The sequence below is a fragment of the Tachypleus tridentatus genome, chromosome 7 (assembly GCF_004210375.1).
Source record: "Tachypleus tridentatus isolate NWPU-2018 chromosome 7, ASM421037v1, whole genome shotgun sequence".
Classification (NCBI taxonomy): Eukaryota; Metazoa; Arthropoda; class Merostomata; order Xiphosura; family Limulidae; genus Tachypleus; species Tachypleus tridentatus.
Genome location: NC_134831.1, coordinates 116983296 through 116999082, shown reverse-complemented (window position 1 = coordinate 116999082; position 15787 = coordinate 116983296). Strand labels below are relative to the sequence as shown.

At 29.6% G+C, this 15787-nt stretch overlaps 1 protein-coding gene across 4 annotated transcripts in view; it reads left to right on the top strand.

The window, feature by feature from the left end:
* Nucleotides 1-15089, top strand: part of LOC143256460 (transmembrane protein adipocyte-associated 1-like) — a 34962-nt gene extending 19873 nt beyond the window's left edge. For all 4 annotated transcript variants that reach the window (XM_076513724.1, XM_076513726.1, XM_076513725.1 and 1 more), the window contains 6 exons: nucleotides 1061-1177; nucleotides 5280-5340; nucleotides 5784-5886; nucleotides 11651-11731; nucleotides 11941-12058; nucleotides 13489-15089. In XM_076513724.1, coding sequence (XP_076369839.1) covers nucleotides 1061-1177; nucleotides 5280-5340; nucleotides 5784-5886; nucleotides 11651-11731; nucleotides 11941-12058; nucleotides 13489-13608 — 600 coding nt within the window. In that variant the 3' untranslated portion in view covers nucleotides 13609-15089. The remainder of the gene's footprint in view (nucleotides 1-1060; nucleotides 1178-5279; nucleotides 5341-5783; nucleotides 5887-11650; nucleotides 11732-11940; nucleotides 12059-13488) is intronic.
* Nucleotides 15090-15787: the final 698 nt, after the last annotated feature.

Below are 15787 nucleotides of genomic sequence, written 5' to 3'. Positions count from 1 at the left end.
AGTTTTATTCACAGATGTTAGATAATACTTCACTGAAAGGAAATGTGATTGGTTAATTTTCTGTAACAGCAAAAGTGTTATGACGTATATGATTTTCATTTTTAGCTTTTAGCACATATGTGGTATGAAATAAAAGCCAGATTAAAATTATGATTTATTGTATGTGATATCAAGCATATGTCAGATCACAAACATTTCCTGTGGATCTTCCAAAATTATATTTGCCTTGATATTACAAATCTTTTTAACAACATTGGTCCACTTGACTGATCCTGTATTAGAAAAGGAGGAACTGTAGTTGTAAATATACTAAACAGAAGTTGGTAAAAAAATGTACAAGTCTGATCTTCATGAAAAACCAGTTTTGTTACAAGCCTATTAGAATTCTAGATAAACTTGTGAATTTAACACATCAGTCTGAATCAGACTCTGAAAAGTAGGAGAGCAATCTTATGTGAAGAATAGAAATAATTTCATCCATTGTACAGTTTGTGTCTTGTAACTGTCTCCCTCTATCACAGTAAAATGTTTCATAGCTTTGACATCAAATGCATTATACCATGTTTAAGGCACACTGTAAAAGATTATAGTATGTGCACTTTGACCTCCACCCTTGCATGTAAGGTTAAAGTTAAGTAAGATAAATGATATTTTTATCTAATGGACTACATTGTTTTGCCAGTAAACATAATGTTCTTACTTCTAACGATACAGGGAAATTAGGACTGACAATTTATTTCAATATTTTCTTTTGAGATTAAAATATCAAAACGTCTATAACATTAAAACATGAATTGTAAACTACATTTAAATGTCAAGTTGATTGACATACAACAGATAGTAAAGTTGTTTAATTAAATTTTGAATGTAACTGTGCAAAAAAAAAAAAGGTTGTGGTGAGTGAACTTTGAACTAAATGAATTCAGAAGGTTTTGTAGTTTCAGCTGATCAGTTTTTTGTTAATGTGCATCAGAACAATAGAGGTACTTCACATTATACTATTGTTGTATGAATGAGATAAACTACATGTTAATTACAAATATTCTGTTCAATGTTGCAGACAACCTTGGAATTTATGAAACCAGAAAAGCTTTTCTACATACCAAATGAAAATTATGGGCTTTTCAGCCATGGTGGATTAGTGTTTTGGTTTGTTAGCTCTCTTTTATTTTTCTTGGTACGTTAACTTCATTCAAATAATAGACGTGTAAAAAACCTTTACAGTTACAGTATAAACATATATGCTTTATAGGCTATAGTTTTAAGTAAATATTAATTGAAATCCAACAAACAAAAATATTATAATGGGGGAAAACAATAGACATTTTCTCTTCAGAATCTCTACCTTATTTAACTAGTATAGTTAATTTGTAATAATGAATATTATTTAGTAGTTTTATACACACACACATAAATTAATTAATTTTAATTAATTAAAAGCTAATTTATTAAGGAGACAATTACTGTTTTGTGCTGAGTTAATGAAAACGATCAGATACTGTTCAATAAGAACAGAATAAGAAAAATAGTTCTATGATCAATAATGTGTCTGGTTAGTCAGAATAACATCCATCAAATAAATGTACTGAAAGTTATTGGCTCACTCTGAAAGAAATATTAAGTTACAGTAGATTAAAAGTCTGCCATAAAAAAATAAAATATTTACTCATATATATATATCAGGGAGCTAGAAGTTACAGATAGCAATGAGCAGGAAAATTATTACAGTCATGACCAAAGAAAATGAAATTTGAAGATTTTTAAATTGAAAAAATGTTGATGGTTTGTATGTTTTAGTACCAGTTAAATCTAGAGATGTTGATGGTTTGTATGTTTTTGTTAAATCTAGAGATGTTGATGAAAAATCTATTTGTATGATGTGATGCCTTTCTCAATATTTAAATATACCTTAAATCTGTTACTTGGACTCTGAAATGGTATGAATAGCATTTAAGTAAAAATATCCAATCTGTGAAAGGAACAAATTCAATTCCACTTTTATTTTATAACATTTAAACTCCGAGCTGATATTACACATAGAGAACATTGTTGATGATATGATAAGCTTTAATTCAAGTGATAACTTCTTTAAGAAAAATACTGAAATTTCTGCTCTTTAAGCTGTTAAATTTAACTTGAGAATAACGAAGTCTATGTATTTTCATCAAAGAAATGAAAATGTTAATTAATTTATGCTATTTCAAGTTTTTATATTACATATGTGATTAATTCTTAAATTTTTCTTATTTATGTTGGCTGTGAGAAGACCTTGAAAAACATTTTTATCTCTCTGTCTCTGACTGTTTAGGCTTAGTGGTTAGAGTTAGATGTTAAGTTGTATATCAAAGGTCTTGGGACTGAGATGTAATGCACCTGCAATTTTAGCTGTTAGTGAATTATAAAGGTAACTAAAAATCCAATTATTAAGTTCAAAATAATAGAACAAACTCCTCATGGTGGGAGGTGCTGCTGTAGTAGCTCAAAATTATGAACAGCTCTATCTGAATCTTAAGGGTCAGTTACCCGTCTGTTTAACTCGTGTGTATACAAGGTATGCTTAGCTTGAGAATTTCAGTTTAATTCTGGAATGTAAGAATAATTGTCCAAGTATATTTACAATTGGATCTACTCAGCACTGGCTCCAAGGAAGGGTGGTAGGCTTAGGAGACCTTGTCTGTTCAGTTTAGACCCTGTGTTCTCTCCAGTTTCAGATTCCAAAGTAATATTTAAATTATTTATGACAAATGCAAATGAAAAATAAAAATAGAATTTAGTTTAAGTTCAACAAAATTATAGTAATAATAATAATATGCAGCTTAGGCCATAAAAGTTATCATATTTTAGTAATAATAATAGTAATAATACTAATAGTTAAAAAAAAAAAAAAAAGATATAGTGGGAAGTTACATTTATGTAAATGTTTCTTAATAATGTATTTTCAAAGAATGAATAATATAGAATACTTTGTAATAATAGTGTAATTGTTCAATTACCTCTTTCCAAAATATCTTCCCCTCAACATTAGTAAAATGTTTAAGAAACACTAAACACTTGTGTATATAAGTGTATCAGTAGAACCATATTTTTCATACATTTTTTGTCATAAATTAAATATTGTTTTTTTTTATTATAACATTATTAACACCAGAGCCCCTCAGACCCCTCCAGTAGCACAACAATTGTGTAGTTTTGTGCTTAATTACAAAACAATCAGTCAATTGGAGCCCTCAGTGACCCAGTAGTAAGTCTGCAGGATTATGATGCTACAAGTTGGGTTTCTGCACCCATTGTTGGACAAGCAAAGATGCCTCATTCTTTAGCTTTGTGCATAACCAGATACAAAACATTAAACTACAAAGCAGGGTTAGCTTTATAGATCAGGACTACAAATTTGTTTTGCAATCAGTATAGTTAATTTAACCATTTCACAACTGATCATTGGTCAAAGGTCATGTCATCATGTTTGTTGACTTGCATTGAAAATTTTATTGAATTAGTATTTTATGAATTGATGTCAACAAGCTTGGAATCAAACTGTAGAATTCAAACTTTCATATTATGTATGAGTTAATTTCTTAATTTAAAAGTAAATATTAGAAGAACACACCTAAATAGATTTTAGTAAGTCAGGTGGTATGTTGAACTCAGCACTGTTTAAAATCAGATGTTTGTGATGTCAGAATACTAAGTCTGTAGTTCTGTACAAACTAGGAACTCAAATTACTAATATTACTTCAGATCGTAAAATAATAACCTCATATCTTTTAATTTTACTGAGGTATGGGTTATGTACTGTTACTACAGTATATGATATGTGAATAACCAATCAACAGCTTAAAATGGCCTCAGAATAGTTTTCTCAGCCATTTTAATCTTTGAAAAATGCTACCACACTTTTTTGATCCAAGTTTTCAAGGAGGCAGGTTGTGTCTTTAGTCTACTCAAAGTTTCATAATTTCTTTCAACCTAAATACATATTAGTTACTAAACTTAATCAATTGTATTGGAATTCTGTGATATTAGTATAGTTATTTATGATTTTTTGATTATTAAACTATATACAAAGCCTAAAGTTTTGTTTGATATCCTCCATGTGCAAAATTTTAAAAGGCTCAGAACCTGTGTCCAGCAACAACTGAGTGCAAAGGTCATAAGAAGAAATGATAATTGTGTGGTTTAGTTCTTGATTTGTTGTTTTATATTTTATGAAAAATAAGTTTAATAATTTATTTCTAAATAGTAATAATCTATATTCATATATATACATATATATAATGTATAATAATTGAAATGTGACTGTATATTACAAAATACTAATCTACTAAAACACAGCCAAGACAGGGAAGACTAAAAGTCAGTTTTATATTACTGGATGTGTGACCTGAGTGCACGTGCACTGCATCAGTGCAAGTTATATAATGTTAGCTGGACATGAGTGGAAGGCCAATATATTTTAAAATAATATATATGTAAATGTATAATGTTATGAGGCTTAAACTACTTCGACTAAACATTCGTATTTTTGTGTTATAGTATATGGTAATTCTATCACGAAAAAGACATAATTTATATTTATTTCCTAATTTTTATGATGGTTATGAGGTTGGTTGAGTGACAGACCCCAGATAGTTATAGTCTTACAGAAAACAAACGATTTTAATGTATTTAAGAGGTTTCAGAAATTATGCAAATAATATTTGAAATTTTTGGGACAAAGAATAGGTTTTGTTAAATCATAACATGAAATCACACTGCTCTCAGACTTTTATCTAAAGAGAGACTATTCTCACAAACAAATCTTAAGTAAAAATATTTCATTAAAAAATCTGATTTTCTGTATGAAAAATACTTTTAATGTTTTCTGTGGATCTACCATATTTTGTGAAGTTACACGTGCTGTATCAAAAGTTACAGTGGAAATAATTACCATGTGCAAACGTGTAGACAAACTCATGTATGTTACACTAAGTCCATAGTGAAAAGATTAATATACTTATATCTCAGAATGGCTGGCACGGGTATTAACACTTTTACTGATAAGGAGAGAACAACATTTCGACCTTCCTAGGTCAACTTCAGGTCAACGTTCTTAACACTATAGGAAAGTTGAGAAGTAGCATAAAAAATGTTCATTTCAAGTTAAAATAAAATATGTACCATTATTTTAGAACTTTTATTTTTTCATAAGAATCAATAAATTAGACTGTTTATTATGTGTATACATTAAACACAATAACAGTCATTTTATATTTATTAACATGTATCTGTTTATGTGACAGGTTTACACAGTGATACTTATTCTGAAGTGGACACCTGTGGGACACAGACTGCCTTTACCTGGTAATAATTCCATGGATTTATTATGATGACCTCTTACCTTTTTGTAAAAGGGTAACTAGATTAAACAGTTTGATTCTTTACTCCATCATCTTTTTAAAAACATTTTGCTGAAAAACTATTCAGCCCCAAACTGCTCATGGGCCCATGTCTTAGTTGGTTAGAGAGTTCCTAATAATAAGTTGTACAAAAAATCTGAACAAAACTTACTGCAAATATTAGCATTAATTATTTATGGGATCTTCTGTATATTTTACATAGAAAATGAGTGATTTCACCTAATTTTGTCATCTCTTTTTACAGTAAGAGTATGTAATAGACAGAAATGTAAAATTTTTCAGTAAGTTGTGATATGTGGTTCCTATTGGTAGTTAACACTATAAAAACAAGTTGATGATAAAGGCTGAAATAAAGTTGTTATTTTATAACACTTTCTGTCCTTACAGAAAAACAACTCTTCTATTGGTATACACTCTTCCTGTCTCTGATGAATTTTTTTCAAGCTGTTGGTTGTGGATTGTTTTACCATGAACTCTACAGTGGATTGTGGTGAGTTTATATCAGACTTTTATTAATGAATTAATAAAAACAGGAAGTAGTAACTATTGGAAAAAGTTTTACTTTCATTAATTTCTGGTCAGAGCAAGTTCCCTTTATAGATCAAAATTTAAAATAAACCTGGTAAGTGAATATAGCTAATTAATTATACTTTTCTTATGTTCTTATTTGTAAAGATTAGAATACATTGTTTTGTCATTTGGGTTCTATCAGTGTTAGCAAAATATTTTATGGTAAATCTAAATAATGGAACCTATATAGTTGTTATTCATATGTGCACATTTAATGACCCTTTACAGAATGTCATTCAATGTAATATGTATTTGATGTTGGAGCTATCAACTATTCATTTGTTTGGATTGCTAATTTAAGGATACTGAAAAAAAATGTATATATGCATATTGGAGATTCTAGAGGTTGTGTAATGTAATGTTTAACTGTGGTTGTGTAATGTAATGTTTAACTGTGGTTGTGTAATGTAATGTTTAACTGTGGTTGTGTAATGTAATGTTTAACTAGTTATGTAATGTTTAACTGTGGTTGTGTAATGTAATGTTTAACTAGTTATGTAATGTAATGTTTAACTGTAGTTGTGTAATGTAATGTTTAACTGTAGTTGTGTAATGTAATGTTTAACTGTAGTTGTGTAATGTAATGTTTAACTGTAGTTGTGTAATGTAATGTTTAACTGTGGTTGTGTAATGTAATGTTTAACTGTGGTTGTGTAATGTAATGTTTAACTGTGGTTGTGTAATGTAATGTTTAACTGTAGTTGTGTAACGTAATGTTTAACTGTGGTTGTGTAATGTAATGTTTAACTGTAGTTGTGTAATGTAATGTTTAACTGTAGTTGTGTAATGTAATGTTTAACTGTAGTTGTGTAATGTAATGTTTAACTGTGGTTGTGTAACGTAATGTTTAACTGTGGTTGTGTAACGTAATGTTTAACTGTAGATGTGTAAAGTAATGTTTAACTGTGGTTGTGTAATGTAATGTTTAACTAGTTATGTAATGTAATGTTTAACTGTAGTTGTGTAATGTAATGTTTAACTGTGGTTATGTAATGTAATGTTTACCTGTAGTTGTGTAATGTAATGTTTAACTGTAGTTGTGTAATGTAATGTTTAACTGTGGTTGTGTAATGTAATGTTTAACTGTGGTTATGTAATGTAATGTTTAACTGTAGTTGTGTAATGTAATGTTTAACTGTGGTTCTGTAATGTAATGTTTAACTAGTTTTGTAATGTAATGTTTAACTGTGGTTGTGTAATGTAATGTTTAACTGTGGTTGTGTAATGTAACGTTTAACTGTAGTTGTGTAATGTAACGTTTAACTGTAGTTGTGTAATATAATGTTTAACTGTAGTTGTGTAATGTAAAGTTTAACTGTAGTTGTGTAATGTAATGTTTAACTGTGGTTGTGTAATGTAATGTTTAACTAGTTATGTAATGTAATGTTTAACTAGTTGTGTAATGTAATGTTTAACTGTAGATGTGTAAAGTAATGTTTAACTGTGGTTGTGTAATGTAATGTTTAACTAGTTATGTAATGTAATGTTTAACTGTAGTTGTGTAATGTAATGTTTAACTGTGGTTATGTAATGTAATGTTTAACTGTAGTTGTGTAATGTAATGTTTAACTGTAGTTGTGTAATGTAATGTTTAACTGTGGTTGTGTAATGTAATGTTTAACTGTAGTTGTGTAATGTAATGTTTAACTGTGGTTGTGTAATGTAATGTTTAACTGTGGTTGTGTAATGTAATGTTTAACTGTGGTTCTGTAATGTAATGTTTAACTGTCGTTGTGTAACGTAATGTTTAACTGTGGTTGTGTAACGTAATGTTTAACTATAGTTGTGTAATGTAATGTTTAACTGTGGTTCTGTAATGTAATGTTTAACTGTAGTTATGTAATGTAATGTTTAACTGTGGTTGTGTAATGTAATGTTTAACTGTGGTTGTGTAACGTAATGTTTAACTGTAGTTGTGTAATGTAATGTTTAACTGTGGTTGTGTAATGTAATGTTTAACTGTAGTTGTGTAATGTAATGTTTAACTGTCGTTGTGTAACGTAATGTTTAACTGTCGTTGTGTAACGTAATGTTTAACTGTGGTTGTGTAACGTAATGTTTAACTATAGTTGTGTAATGTAATGTTTAACTGTGGTTCTGTAATGTAATGTTTAACTGTAGTTATGTAATGTAATGTTTAACTGTAGTTGTGTAATGTAATGTTTAACTGTAGTTGTGTAACGTAATGTTTAACTGTGGTTGTGTAACGTAATGTTTAACCGTGGTTGTGTAACGTAATGTTTAACTAGTTATGTAACGTAATGTTTAACTGTAGTTGTGTAATGTAATGTTTAACTGTAGTTGTGTAATGTAATGTTTAACTGTAGTTGTGTAATGTAATGTTTAACTAGTTGTGTAATGTAATGTTTAACTATGGTTGTGTAATGTAATGTTTAACTGTAGTTGTGTAATGTAATGTTTAACTGTAGTTGTGTAATGTAATGTTTAACTGTAGTTCTGTAATGTAATGTTTAACTGTGGTTCTGTAATGTAATGTTTAACTGTGGTTCTGTAATGTAATGTTTAACTGTGGTTGTGTAATGTAATGTTTAACTAGTTGTGTAATGTAATGTTTAACTGTAGTTGTGTAATGTAATGTTTAACTGTGGTTCTGTAATGTAATGTTTAACTGTGGTTGTGTAATGTAATGTTTAACTGTGGTTGTGTAATGTAATGTTTAACTGTACAATGAACAAAATTATATTTTTCTTCTTTACATGGACACCATCTGCACCCAGAGTCGTAGTCAGAAAACATTGGTTAACAGACATAGTTTGGTCACAATTATGTTTTAACACATTTGATTATTTTTATGTATAGTAAACTTGTATTTTCTACTTAAAGCTTGTCTGGTTTCACAAAGAAACACTATAATTTTGGAATTATAGTCAGTATTGCTTCTCCAATAGAGGCTTGGTTAAGTTTGTATAATAATAATAATAATTAGAAATGGAACAAATAGTAGGTCTGATTGGATATTGCTCTCTTGGTATTAGATGTGGATATTCACTTTATATTGGTTAGTAAATATGGTTGTATGTATTGAAAATATGCTACAGGCATGAGCTAATACTAGTTTATCATAGTAAAGTATCAAACTAGTTACTTTGTAACTTTTTATTGTTTATTAAATATATGCACTGAAATGTACAGTTCTGCATGAGCAGGTGGACTTTGTAAGCTCTTTAAACACACTGATCCATTACGAAACTTCCACGATGTTAAAAAAAACATAGGTGCAACAAGTCTTGATATAAATGAATAAAGACCCAGAATAGGGTTTGTATTCACCACTACTGAAACTGTTTTTTGGGTTGTGCTTACTGTTGCTACCATGACCAACTGTCACATAGAACAAGTGGGCATGAAGTTTATCCGACCAGTGTAAGGGTTGTCTGCACAATGATTACCAGTGTTCCCACACTTTAATCCTAAGGAAAATATTACTATGTTTATAAACTAGGGTGGGCAAGATGATGAAGTACCTGTTGTGTGGGATACATGGAAATAGTACTATGCTTGTGTAATCGTGAATGGCTAGGGAATCGTCATTGTCATGAGAAGAATAAAACCCCTTCGATTGACCACAGCTTGTCATTTCTTGCACAACTTTGAACGCATTTTGGTCAATTCTTGATAGTTTTCTGCTGTGATTGTTTCCCATGAATTCAAAAATTAGTAGTGAATGATGCCAGCTACGGTCCACCACACATTCACCATGACCTTTCTTTGGTGAAACTCGGGCTTTGGAGCTGTTTTGTGATTGAGCCATTGTGCAGATCGTTTCTGATTGTTCTGCAGAACCCACTTTTCATTGCATATCTGTTCAAGAAATGGATTGTTTCGGTTCTGCAACAGCAGCGTAGAGCAGGTCTCTTAATGCTGATTTTGTTGATCTTCAGTCAGCACGTACAGAACCCACTTATCCAACTTTGTTTTCTTTCCAATCACACTCGGGTGGTTGGCAGTGCTTGACTTGCTTTTCTGCAAGCTCACATACTGTTGTGCGAGGGTCTGTCTCAACTGCTTCCAATAATGTGTTTTCATCTAAGGATGACTTCCTTCCATGACCTTCATGGTCTTCAAGACTTTTGTCTCCATGTCAAACATTTTGGAACCAGTGCTGAACTATACATTCAGTATTCATGGCTAAATGCTTGGTTGATGTTCATATGAAAGTGCTTGTCCATGCTGCCTTGGGGGTTGCAAAACTTACTCTGAGTAGAGTTGAAACAGCAAACAATTAAGACACCTTTTAAGCGATAAATGTTGGTTTAAACCAACCAACCAATGATAATTCACTCAATATCCAGCTTCTAAATGTAATTGTGAGAATTCTAACATTTATTTCTGGACAACCTTATATATATATATATGTGTGTGTGTGTGTGTGTGTGTGTGTGTGTGTGTGTGTGTGTTTTGTTTGTTAATTTACAACTGAAGGAAAACCAGAGCTCTTATTTGTATGTCTTGTGCAGTATGTCTTCAGTTACAGGTAAATGAACATATTACTCCTTTGTGAACAGGCACAGTTTGTAGTGTTGACAATAATTCCACAATTACTGCATGGTATCCTTATGAAATGTGACAAGTTTTTAATAAAAAGTGAAACTCTATCATATGTGTTACAAATGCATTTCTACTTAAGCAATGTGTGTGTGAATTAATGATGTTACCTGGCTTACACTCTTAGAGAATGAAGTCCAGGGTGATATTGATGTGAATATTTCAAAATAACTTTGGTCTATCATACAGTTTGCATGTTGCATTGCATAACCTCTAGGACTTCCAAAATGCATATCTACAGTTTTTTTAATATCCCTGTATATTGTATAATATCAAGTATATATTCTCCTTTGTCACAAACTGCCACTAAACCAGAACTGTTGGGTGAAATGAATAGTTGATAACTGTGACATGAGATACAAAATTCCATGTTGAATGGCAGTCTATAATAGGTCATGGATTCTCACCCGTGCCTATGTTAATAATATTCCAAAAATGAGGGGCACATTATATCTAGCCAAATTAATTATTTTTTGTTTAATTAAAGTTTTTTTTTTTTTTACTAATTTGAAAGTATTTGTATCATAGCAACTTCAACCTTAATTTTTCTATTGGATGAAAATTAAATTACAAATTGAATGTAGACATTATAATTAAAGTATACTGAAAGTTAATTTTTTTTCCTTGCAAGCACACTGTATTGTAGTTTTCCATCAGTTGTATTTGTGAAAGAAAATGTACTCATCTGTTGAAATTATAAATCTAACAAAATAAGTTCAAACACACTAAGTTAAAAACTGTGCTAGAAGTTGTTTAATTAACACATGCATAATCATGTAATATATTAAATATTAATGAATGAATAATTTGGACAGATTCTCATACTTTTGAAATGTGCTGTTTTTGTGTATGTATAAATACTGTTGATCAGTTTACATATTTCTAGTGAAGTTGTTGCTACATTCTTCATCAAATTACAGTTATAATTATTTGGTTATCCAGTGTAGTTATAAATAAAATTAATGTGGAATTTTATCTGTTTTGTTTTTGTTTCTATTTTGTACAGTAAAAAATTTCCTGATTTCAGTGTTATAATGTTTACAAGTCAGATATCTGTATATTTACAGATGTAATTACTCCAGTTTTCCAGTTATTCATTAACTTAAAATGTTTTACAGTGTGCTGGATGTGACAACCTATGTATATTTCACGTGTTTCGTACCATTCATTTATCAAGCATTTTTAGGTGGATTTTTCAGGTAAGTATATCAGTCATTAAAGATATGAACTGTATTACATATTCTTTATTAAATTCTCTTGAGTACACTGGTATATTTAGTCTTAAACTTTTGTTATGTAGCATCATGAATTTAACTTATATTTTCTGTACTTCATTAGTTAAACCATTACTATAAGGTAATTGTGTTATAAATAAATATATTAAACATAATTATTCTATCGTTGGTAGCTCTGCAGAACGCAGCATCATATTCTCCTACAAGTCAGACATGGAGGAACTCGTAGAAGATAACCAAGTTTCATTTTCTTGTCTTTCAATTAGAAAAAATACGTACTTGAATGGAGAGGTAAAATTTTTGCATTTCTTTCATTTGAAACTGTTTTTGCCTTATTGTGATTTATGATTTAATATCTGCTTTCAGTTCCAGATAAGTTTTATTATTGTTTTCTAGTTGCATCTTTAACCATTATCTGCTTTCTAGAATCTGTTAAACATTACTGTTTGTATCACCATTGTCTTTAGCTATAAAGAGAATTAAGTGTACTTTAAAAATAAACCTAACAGACTTGTAGTTTGGTATCCTTTTAATGTATACCACCAGGTTGAAAGGACAATTCATTGGAACTAAAGAATGCTGGTGTTTGGTATAAAGTGTCAAATATTGTGTGAGAGTAGATTGAATAATTACATAAGTAGTTTAGTCTAGGAGTCAGCATTAATTAAAAGAAGTTTATTTAGTTATTAGTAATCAACCACGTGCTGGAAGTGATAGTTTTCATTATACAGCTAATAGAGCAGAAATATGGAATCAAATTGATGATGTGTTGTTTCTTTTATCATCAGAGTTGAATTGTGTTTTGAGCTGTTTTAAATAAAAAGTGAAAATTGAATTTTTTTTTTATAAGAGTTAAATTGTTTGAAGGTAATGCAGTTAATTTATTGGTCAACAGACCTCATATGAATAACTTTGTATTTAAATTGTGTATCTTAAAAATTAAATTTATTAAACAGTTTTGGTTGTTTGGTTTGTTTCTTTTGTCAGAGTTGAGAGCTCATTCTTGGATTTTTCAATTAAGGTGCTTAACTTTAAATATTACTGTGTTATTTAAAATATTACTAATTCCAAACACTTTATTTTATAGATAAATTAATAGAAATGTGTAAAAAAAAACAACTCATCTGTAGTTAATACGATTCTTATTACACGTTTTAGGCCTGTCAGCACTTCACACATTCCTGGCTTTTAAAAAAGTAAATTTTAAAGTAATATATAATGTATATAAATAGTGTTTTGGTATGTTACTAATATGCTCTGGTATTGAATGAAAGGCCCCTTGGGTACTGAGCTGTGTGAGGAAAAAAAAAAGATTGATTTGAAATTGTTGTTTGTCACACTTTGAATCTACAATAAACAAATTGAGAGGAATGTTGGGGGGGAATCTGTAATTTTGTTTCTCTACAATATTATTAGACATATAAACAATCAATGAAAACACAGCTGTACTCCAAGTAATGTATCATTTATAGTTGATGTAAACTACAGGTGTCATTCACAGTTGATATAAACTGCAGTTCTGTACAGGTGTCAGTCACTGTTGATATAAATTGCTGTTGTGTAAAGGTATCACTCATGTATAATGAAAGATACTTTTGTACCAGAACTTTTAGTTAATCATAGGCTAAACAAGTCAGTGTTTTATCACAATTTGTTGTATTAATTTTTCCTTTTATTGGTTGTTTCTGAAAGATGAAGTACTGTAAATCTTTGTATTTCAGAATGACCATTTATATGGCAGTGCTCTTACTGATGTTGGAAATTTGAATCCTCTCTATGTACATTCCATTTATTCATCTGGCAGTTCATTTGGATTAACTGTGTCTTCGGATCCCAAGTGACTACCACATTTTATTTAGCTATAAATTCCTTCCAACACATGATAATGTTTCAGGATCAGCTGTGTCTCTTGATCAAAAGTAATCAACAGATATGGTCATTTGGCATTTTATTACTTGATTCTTGTGCATTTATAATTTAATTACTAAAATTCAGTATATTAGCTGTTGTGGTGATACATTTGTCTTGATTCTATAAGTTGTTCGTTCAGAAAATAACTTTTTGTTTCCCCAAGTTGTGACATGATTTAAGTAAACTACTTTGATATTACAAGCAATACTTAGAAGCAAGGGCCAAACTCTAAGTGATAAAAAGTGAAGTCATTATTATTACATTATATTGTGATATTCAGTATGAATTATAGTAAACTTTTATCAGTGTTAGAATTCTTTCCAAAATTATTTTCTTGCTACAGCCCTCCAGTACCTTGCAATTGTAAGTTCTATCAAGCCATAACTAGGGATCTTTAGTGAATAACAGCTGACAGTAAAGGTTAGTGAACTGTAGTTTGGGAACGTATGGTTTAATGAAAAACTGATAAAATGAATACAGATCCCCTTTAGCAAAATAATATATTTGGTATTTTAGGCTTCTACTGTTCCGAAGAGACAGCTTTTGACGTGTCTTTCACAAAAATCAGTGTCCTTCAGTATAAATGGACAATATTTTCAAATACTCTTAAAATTAAAATTGTTGCCAATTAAAAGTTCTGTTTGTAAAATTTTCTGGTAATTCTTATTTATTAATATTAAGTGAAATGTATATGATAATTTTGAGGATTTATGGTAGTTATTCATAATTTGTCCACGAAGTTACTTATTAAACAGAATAGTAGCACTAGGAAATAATGGATTTGGTTTATCTTTCACTAGCTTGTCATAATTTTAAAACTGTGTTTTTTAAAGAAATGGTTTGTTATTCTCTTTACGTTATGATAAAATACTTAAAATTTAATAAGTTATGAAATTTCTTGTACGTAAGGCATCCTAAAATTTTCTCAGGGTATGTTTATTTAACATTGACAATTTTATCTACTTTTAATAAAATTATGTGATAGAAGTATTGATAGGTTTAAGGTTTGTTTTTACTTACACATGATTACAAAAATGAGATGATTCATCAGGGTGGTAACTATACACGAAAATCAGTTACATTAGAGTCACTATTTTGCCAAAGCCTATGAGCTGAACTTAATAAAATCAACCGAAAAGAGCACAAAGTAGACTGTGATTTGGAATTTAGGATACCTCTCCCAAAAATGTAATGAACTATGTATTTCCATCTAAAAGTTTCTTTTAAATGCTTGAATAGAAAGTTTGAATATTTTTAAATTGTGAAATTTGGGAAAATAGTACAAAATAGTAGAGATTATTTTTAATGTAAATATAAGCTATTTTTGTGAAGAGGAAAAATGGTTTCTATTGTAATTGATGTCTCAATCTTATGTATAAATGTAATTTAAATAAAATGTTTCCAAACAAAATCTGTTGTCATTTCAACATATAAATGCATGTGTGAATGATCAGAAAATATTTATCATAAAAGTAGATATTATGTGTGTTCTTAGCCTTTAGGTTGTACAAGTATATTAAAATATCACATTTCATATATACAGCTTCCAAAGATAACAGCATAATAAGTTTTTTTATATAAAATGTTTAACCATCTAAGATACATTTGGTCAGATTTTTATGTGTTTAATCATTCATTAGAAAGTGAATTATTCCACATCAAGTGAAGTAGATAGGTATAAATAACTTGTGCTGCTCTTAAAATAAATATAATTATATTTTTGGAAACACAAGTACTGACCTGTATGCCACTCATCCATATTTTCAAACTTATTGATACAGCATATTCAACTTAAAACTCAATACATTTTTCCAATACATATTTTGTAAACATAACTAAAAAATGTTAGTGCATAAAATAAATTGACCTGTGACGTTTGGAAATTCTGATGACTAAGTGGTAAGTCAGAGAGCTTATAACACCAATTATCGGATTTCAATGCCCGTGGTGGGTACAGCACAGATAGCTATTTTTGAAGACGACTAAAATATTTATGATATATTTTTATTGTTATAGTAGGGATTGTTATGTTAAGATTACAATGGCTGACCGTTATAAAGAAGTAAAACCTCAATATCAATCTAAAAGAGCAATGTTATTCAGTGTCAT